Source organism: Gavia stellata, chromosome 10 (genome assembly GCF_030936135.1).
Source record: "Gavia stellata isolate bGavSte3 chromosome 10, bGavSte3.hap2, whole genome shotgun sequence".
Classification (NCBI taxonomy): domain Eukaryota; kingdom Metazoa; phylum Chordata; class Aves; order Gaviiformes; family Gaviidae; genus Gavia; species Gavia stellata.
Window position 1 is genome coordinate 18,703,956 of NC_082603.1, and position 9,073 is coordinate 18,713,028.

Consider the following 9,073-nt stretch of genomic DNA (forward strand, 5'->3'; position numbering starts at 1 on the left):
CAAGAAATGACTAAAAGTAGTCTTGTACTAAAACTGTTTTATCTGTGATGATTTGTTACTACAAACTGGAATGCATAGTTAGCACACTTGATGAACAGAAAGTCATTAAGAGTACAGTTTACCTCATCTATTTAACCCATAATTGAGATGAATAATACAAAAAGCTTTCCAAAAATGTAATTGAGATTGGTTTTGAAAACATGTCTTTTTTTTGCAGGGGCATAACTTATGTTTTCCATGAACATGATAAACATCATGGGAGTTGAGACTTCAAATACAATAAAACAGCACACAGCAGAAGAATGAAGTCAGGAACCATTTTATTTCCATTCAGTTTTGCAAGTATTAAGGATGGCAGAAGAGCTTATTCCACCACTATAGTTTATGAAATTATTACATCCCTAGAAGAGGCAAAGCTTATAATGCTTCCTGGTTTTCCCTCCCAAGTGCTTATAAGCTGTGTGATTATTTGGTTTGTCTTAACTGTGTCCTTCTGTCCCTATCTAACACAAATCTCCATCCTCTCCCCAGCCACCAAAATACAGTAACTGGGTGTGGAGAAGCAGCACTGAGGCAGTCAGCAATGAGAAGTTGTAAAATGTTAAACACCAACATACACTACACTACACCTGGGATGCTCACAACATACAGAAGACAACTTTGCAACTATATCGTGTTCCATTTACCATCGTTATCTATGAAGATCAGTACTGTAAGATTTGTCTAGTACATGCGCACAGCAGTTACTCCAGATTCTTCTGATTCCTCCCAATTTCTAGGCAACATTTCATTTTGTATTTACTATGAAGACAAAATACTGAAACTGGTTTCAGGTATTATTGTCCGAATGGTTTTAATAGCAAGATTCAAATGGTATCTTCCACAACTATAGAATTATGCTCAGTACTTGTCAACAGCTTTAAAAATTAAGGTATGTTGAAAAATTACTTTCAGTATACCCCATGCAATTGAACTGCTCAAATAGTTTAAACTCTTAATTTAACATATCCTAAGTTAGTGAAAAGTCCATATTTAGAAACTAATTCCAGAGAGTTCTTAGACCTCATATAGCAGGAGATGAAACTGTTTAAAATTATCACTACCAACAGAAAAAATCCCCATAGGAAAAAAAGTATATACACTTCCATTGTAGCCAGGCAATCAACTCTTCCATTACAATACTATTATAAACATTTAACTGAATTATTTCAACCAGTAGAACCAAGCCAACAATTCATATTTCAGATTTGTCAAACATATGATTACCTGGTAAAGGCTGCATTTTTTTGTTCAAATCTAAATAAATTTTTCTTTTCCAATACAATCAACTCAGTTCAATGCATTAAAGTTTAAGACTGATTTGTAAACTGTTATCTCTCCTTCACTTCTCTCCACCTATACAGATCTTTAGAGAGATATTAAGCAAAAGGCTGATAGAATGCAATGATGCAGAGTTTAATTTTAAACTTAGCACTTATCTGAGCATGTCTGCAAACGCTCTCTTACACGAGGTGGAAGTGTTTTTAACAACCTTTCTTCTACAATTAGACTATTCCGCTTTAAGAACTGACATTCGTCCAGTTCAGCAGGAAGTGATTCAAGGTAATTTCCAATGAGCTCTAATTGAACAAGATTCAGTAGCTGACCCACACAAGGGGACAAATTCATCAGACTGTTATTTCCCAGAAGAAGAAATTGCAGCTTTTTGCACCGAAATAATCCATCAGGAAGCATTTCAATCTAGAAAAAAAGAACAGAACAAAAATAATGTACATTAGAAGTTGTTAGCCTACACACAGCTGCATGTTTTGACATTTCATGGTTTTATTTTAGGGTAAAAGGACTCCTTAGTTTACGGAAGGATAAGGAAAGGGAAGATTGTAATGCTTCTATCATTATATGATAAAGTGCTTGAGAACACTACAATGGTTTTACACATACATTTTGTTATGAAGATGCTTGGCTACCGACAGAAGTCAAGACATAAGCATGGCGGGGGGAGCATATACATGCACGCATGTGTAGAAGTGCGTACAAACATGTGCAGGTGGCAGGGGAGATAATAGGCTACTATATCCTAAGAATCACTTAATGAAGAACACACAAAGATTGTGGAGAGACATTAGCAGCTCCTGTGTTGTGAAACCTGTACAAGCAGTTATCTGTGCAGTACAATAGTAACTTAGTCCTGGTCCACACTACTGACACATAGCATTCAAAACCAACCTCAACAGTGAAAACAATTATAAACCTCAGAAGAAGTCTTAAGGCACAAGCCTGGACCCCACACTAATGAGCCAGACAGTTTAGCACTGCTGATGAGGTTACCAGCTATAATTATTTCCCTCTTCCCAATCAGACAGCTAAGCTGCTCATCAACTAGCTGTTGATTCACTACAGCTTTCAGTTTGATATTTTAAGGTAAAAATTTAACACTGCTCACTTCCATTAAAATACTACATAGGATAGACAGCTGCAGGGAAAGGTAAGATACATTTCTGCAACCATCCTAACCTATACTATCTCTGGATCAGAGCCCTTAAGCTGCTACAGAAAAGGACAGTACTTAGTATTACGCAAACTTTGATGACACCAAAGTTTTAGTAATTAAACCAGCACCACCCTTTTTTTCCACTTCACTGAGTTTACTTTAATCATGAACACCACAAAAGCATTTTGAACCAGAGGCTGTTCCAGAAGAAATGGTAGGTTAAGTCAATTTTTTTTTTTTAAAGTAATAATTCAAAGTTCTACTTACATGGTTTTTTGTCAAAGCCAAGTACTGCAGATTGGTCAGATAACCAATTTCTTCAGGGATGGAGGTTAGCTTATTATAGCTAAGATCCAAATAGTGTAATTTTTTACAAAGAAATAGCTGCAATGGAACATTTTTAATATTATTATAATTTAGATACAATTGTTCCAGGTTTGATAATGCACCAATCTGCACTGGGACATATGAAATACTGTTGTGCCACAATTTTAAGCAAGAAAGGTTCTTAAGATGTTGAAAACTAATTATTTCTTCCACTGTTCTGAGATTATTTTCTTTTAAGTCAATTTCATGCAAATTGTTTAGAGTAAAAATGGAATGGGGAATGCGCTCTAAATCACAGCAGATCAATTCCAAGGTTCTCAGGTTTACCAGCTTCTTCAGGTTATTTAGCACTATCAGTTTATTTCCCTCATTGTTGATAGACAAATGTTGTAAAGAAGGCAGAAGATCTGTAATCACTTGAGGTATACGGGAAAGGTTGTTTTTTAAGTTAATTGATCTCAGATTTTTTAGCCCCTGAAAGCTTTCGTTGTATATGGAGTTGTGATGGTCTAGCATGAAATATCCTGTTAAGCACAGTTCTTGTAGGTTTTTTAGATGAAAGACCCAAAATGGAATTCTTCCCATCTCACTAGATTTCAGGCGCAATGTTTTCAGATTTTCTTCTAAAAAGCTGACTGCTGCATAATCCATAGTTAGTGATGAATGATAAACATTGAGTTCTTTGAGATTGACTAGCTGGGTCACAGCTGAAGGAAGTTTGGCTTCAGGAATAAGTTCCAGGCTTAGGACTTCTATTTCTGTCAGTTCAAAGACACTGTCTGGAAGACCATTTAACATGAAAAGGTGAAGTTCAGTCTTGTCTTGGGAATTTCTTACTAGTTTATTTTTCAGTTTTTCCACTGACCATTCATTGTTAAGATTTATCTGTTTCAGTTTGTTTTCACTCAAATCAGACAGGAATATTGAGAATCGTTGGGAATAAAGAGGATCATACTGATCTGCCAAGTGGAGAATAAATGCAAAGTCATTCTTCACATCAGGTATATCACTGTAATTACTTCTCTCTCTCAACTTCTCAAAAGAATATTGCTTAAGTGAACTTCTTAACATCCACCACAAACTGTAAGTACAAGTTAAGCCATAGAAGATCACTAAAACAACATAAAATGAAGCCAAAACTTTAAAAATTTCTGCTAGTGAATAAACACACTGGTACCTTTTGTAGCCTGTAAAGGCTTGAACATTAACTACACAATCAATTTCAAGTGTAATAAATGATAAATAGTAGGGGACATAAATTATTATTATTACAAACACAATGACTTTCACTATAATCTGTTTCATATACACTGTATATATGACATCCTTCTCTTCAACATGTACTCTGAATTTCTTCACTTTTTCAAATATAGCTTTAGCTTGTTCCCCTTCTTTTTTGTCAAGAACACTTGAGGAATTTTCTCTTCCAGTTGTTTCCAAGCCAGGCTGTGAATATGGCAGGGACTGTCTGCTGGCCCCTATATCTACTGAACTCCCAGGTGACGAAATCACTGCTTTTGATTTGGCTATTGGCAACTTCCTCACAGACTGCTCGGCAACTGTTTCTGAGAGGGCACGTGTTGTCCATGGAGAATCAAAACACTTCTGAAGAATAGCTACAAAGTGCTCAAGCCTGGAACTTGTGCTAGGATAGTAAAGCCAGAAATTGCTGCAAGCTGCAAAAATAAAGGTATGCAGAAGTACTAGGTATGGAAAAAATTTGGCAAACCAATGAAGCTGTCTCTCATAACATACTGCATCAATATAGGAATACTGCTGCCGATGAAGATCATTCTGGATTTTAAGCGGGATGATTATCTGTGCTGTAGAGCTAGCCGACATGTTAAGGTTGGCTTTAACTAAATCCCAAGGCACGGCACAATGATTGTCAAATTCTAGCTTGCAAGGAAGACAACACAATACTCTGGTTTGAGTAAGCTGGAGAGCCCCAGCGAGCACAGCAACTAGCAGCATTATCATGGTGAGGTAATACCAGAAGACATCCCACCATGGTTTTAGTATGTGGTAGGATGACTGGGCATCTGCTAAGTATTTGAGTTCTGTTAGCGTGATCATGACTTTCACCTGTGAGAGAACAGCAGCTGGTAGAGGAAAAAAGAAAAGACATCCTTAGAGAATTGTTAAAAACAATTTATCTCACCATTAAACACTTGAAGCTTATTACCATTTTCACAGTTTTAAATGTGTAACATTTGGCCTAGCATCCAGAGCATAGCAAAAGGATCCAAGAACTCCTGGCACCTAACCCTAGACATTACCTTATTTATTTTAAGAAAAGTTACTTGGAATGCAAAAATTTAAATGAAGAGTGAAACTAGCATCAAAAATTAGGAGAAAGTATATTTTGACCAAACATTTGGGTAATGCTCAAGCAGAAGCAACAAGCAGGTATAAGTTAAAGTATCTGATCTATTACTAGCAGTCCTTCATCACTGTCCTAAACTTACATAGCAAAAGTGATTTCTCATTTATGAAGAATTCCAAAATCAGAGCAATATATTAACAAGATGGCTCTTGTAATTTAGAATTTTCTGCTAGATTAAATCATTCTCCCAATTATAAACAATACACAAAAATTCTCAAAAGAGCAGTTTTACATTACATATTCTTATATATAATTCCTCATCTTTTCCCATCAAGAGAATTAAGCATACTGACAGAATGAAAATTAAGCTAATACAACTTGTTATTGTCCAATATTGTCATATATATAAAAGTGGCACACATAACACCCAGCAGCATTGGTTTGCTTCATACTTACTTTACTAATTAAAGAGAATAAAATACACAGCACTGCTCAGTCAGGAGGTCTACACCTTTTAAAATTCCTTGGACATGCCATCTTTACATTTGTCTTCATTCTGGATGGAGAAAACATTGAATATACTTTATTTTTAATGGCTTCACCTAAATAAAGAGCAAACATTTCAGCTTTCATTAGAACTGCTGCCTTATTGCAGACATCAGGATCCATTAAGCTCTGCATTGCTACAGCTACATGAAATGGAACAAAACATACTTAGACACAATCATGTAGAATGTGAAGTCAAAGTTTTGCTCAGTCACATCCACACAAAAAACAGAAAACTGCCGACAGCTAGCCCTATTTCAACTGGGAGGTAACTATTTTTTTTGCCAAATAACTATGTTAAAGTAGCATATGCAACATGCAAAACTTCAAGAAGTAGAATTCAGTCATAATTTTGATATACCAAAGTTTGGCAGGAAGGCAAGTTTCTCAAGAACAGAGGCCCGTATTTTACATCCTGAAACAAATTAATAAATTATCCAGTGTCAATGGCAATACCATAGACACTACCAGCTTTGGAGAGAACTTACTATAAAGTTTGTTAAGCAGTACAGATACGAAGCAGTGGGGATGTTCTGTATTTTTCTTAATCATAGGTTGGAAAGGACCTTAAAGATTGAGTCCAACTGTTAACCTAGCACTGCCAAGTCCACCGCTAAACCCCAGGCACCACATCTACACGTCTTTTAAATACCTCCAGGGATGGTGTCTCCACCACTCCCCTGGGCAGCCTGTTCCAATGTCTGACAACCCTTTCAGTGAAGAAATTGTTCCTAATATCCAACCTAAACCTCCCCTGGTGCAACTTGAGGCCATTTCCTCTCATCCTATTCCTTGTCACTTAGGAGAAGAGACCAACAGCCACCTCTCTGCAACCCCCTTTCAGGTAGTTATAGAGAGTGATAAGGCCTCCCCCCCTCAGCCTCCTCTTCTCCAGACTGAACAACCCCAGTTCCCTCAGCCGCTCCTCATAAGACTTGTGCTCCAGACCCCTCACCAGCTTCGTCGCCCTTCTCTGGACATGCTCCAGCACCTCAATGTCCTTCCTGTAGTGAGGGGCCCAAAACTGAACACAGTATTCGAGGTGCGGCCTCACCAGTGCCGAGTACAGGGGCACGATCACCTCCCTACTCCTGCTGGCCACGCTCTTTTGGATACAGGCCAGGATGCTACTGGCCACCTGGGCACACTGCTGGCTCCTATTCATAATATATTGGTACTGGACATTTCAATTCCAAACAGAGCTGACAAGCTGTTATAAAAAGAGAAACAACAGCTGAACTAAGGCAGAACCTCATTCTTCTCCTTTCAAATGTGAATGTGGAATAAGAACAGCCAAAAATAAGTTAACCCTTCTTGCACTGACAAGGCTGCTTTGAATAGAATGTAGAAACTTACCAGGCCCACTCAAGGGAAAGCAGCTGAAGGAGCACAGGATGGATACAATACACTCCTGGAAAGAAAATAAATTGTCATCAGATCATGAAATATTTGGACTCCAGTAACTGTGATTATTAGAACAGCAGCTCCTTACTCCTTCCATAGCAGTGTTTTAAAGATCCAACATTTAATGAGCAAAAGATCTAACTAGATCTACAAGAGCTAATTAGAATAATTTAAGATGCCATGCCCATCAAATTATTTACTTGGTCACCACCTAAACTTGCTTTTCCTAAAGTAACAGCCCTTGTCATTGTCCCCTTTCTAAGCACTAAAAGCCATTTAAGCTCAACAGTTTTTGCATTTATGTAAAGTGACTAATCCTGCAGCTGAGATGCTCTAATCATAGCTAAGAAACAGCAATTTCTTCAATCACTCCAGCTCAACTTGCAAAAAACACATCTGTAAATACCTTTAATGTGAGTTCTTTTTGGTATAATTCTTTGGTGTTTGAATATAAATTTGTAGGTGTAAGAGCACAAAAAAGAACTAAATGCATCCAAACTAAGGCTGTCATTCTGCAAAGAATATCTGGATTGTGTCTTGACTCAAGCCAAGCATGCTTGATCTGAATGTAGACAGAAAAGTCAAAAATACTTTTTTCATTTCCGACCTAGAATTAAAACCAGTCCATTCTTCTCACTTGAACTTTGTTACAAAAATGAAAGACTTAGAACACCTGTTAAAAGTTGTAGAGAACACACTAAGAGGTAAATACATTGCATGATTCAACAAAGTAAGAGCAAAAGGTATAAATAGCATATTTTTAACAAAGGAAAACATTTGAAAAGCCAAAATGATCACTGAACTGGCTGAGAGTTTAAAATAGGGTGAAAGGTCTAATTAGCAATTCTTTTCCTGACAAACATATAAACCTTATCAGGGACTTGGGCAGATACTAACATTTTAAGAATATGTTTTATATAGCTAAGTGCTTATTAGAGAAAGTTACAAGTAACACAATCTAATAATGCCTGTATGTACTTTGAACTTTTATACAAAGACCACTCTCCTGGTAACAGACCTATTTTGGGGAATAGGCAAGGCTCTTGTTGAGTATAAGGGACAGAATTCAGAGTACAAGAAAACAGTTAACACTGTTTGATAAAGTATTTTCTCCAAAAGTTACAGAAAGAAAAACAGACAATGGAACTTAAGCCAATTCTATTAAAAACATATTGGCATACTTGAGAATATGCATAACCCAAGACACCTTCTTCAAGCAATGCCATAATGCTCAAACAAAAAGTGGTTTGTTTTTATACAGATTGAGAATTCAAAGTGAGACTCACCCATGTAATATTGTAAGGTCTGTTTCTATAAAATACTTCATCACCTCCCTGCCTTGAACTGGGAAGTTGTTAGTCCCTATCACACATCCCAGAAAAAAGGCAACATTCTTGCTGTGGTTTTAGAACACTTTCTAGCAGAAAGCAAGTGTCACAATATTAAGTATTTAAATACTTGAACTCTGGTGTTGTTCATGACTACTTTTCAAAACCTTCCAATGAAGCATGGATATTCATTATAATTCTATGTATATGAAATAAAGCTTCCTATTAGAAAAGTACACAGTATATACAAGTATAATATAAACATGTGAATTATTAATGATAATTTTGCTAAAGACAGTTTTCTTTCAAATCCTATCTGTATGCCAAGGGTGACTAATCAAATGGAATAATGCTGAACTGTAATGGGTTTGATAAATCTCATCTCCAGCAGCTTTCAACCCATATCAAAGCCATAAAAGCTTTTCAAAGTGGCCTAATTGAATTGACAATCTTTCTTAGAAGATGAGAGACAGAAGTTTAGCCCCAGGCTAAGTGATGACTTCAGGAGAGTTACCCCAGACCAGTACTGGGACACAGGCCGGAAAAATAAAGTAATAAAGATCACTAATATCTAGGCAATTTTTAGTTACTTCAGGACTTATAAGTCTGATCAATAGAAATATATCCAGAATATGAATAAAAGGCTATCAT

At 36.7% G+C, this 9,073-nt stretch overlaps 1 protein-coding gene across 1 annotated transcript; it reads right to left on the reverse strand.

Annotated features, from left to right (window-relative positions):
• Positions 1-981: 981 nt before the first annotated feature.
• Positions 982-5,624, reverse strand: LRRC8B (leucine rich repeat containing 8 VRAC subunit B). Its single transcript, XM_009809376.2, has 3 exons — positions 5,601-5,624; positions 2,759-4,920; positions 982-1,740 (listed from the first exon to the last, which is right to left on the reverse strand). Exons 2-3 carry the CDS (start codon positions 4,892-4,894, stop codon positions 1,468-1,470), a joined length of 2,409 nt encoding a protein of 802 aa, XP_009807678.2. The 5' UTR covers positions 4,895-4,920; positions 5,601-5,624; the 3' UTR covers positions 982-1,467.
• Positions 5,625-9,073: the final 3,449 nt, after the last annotated feature.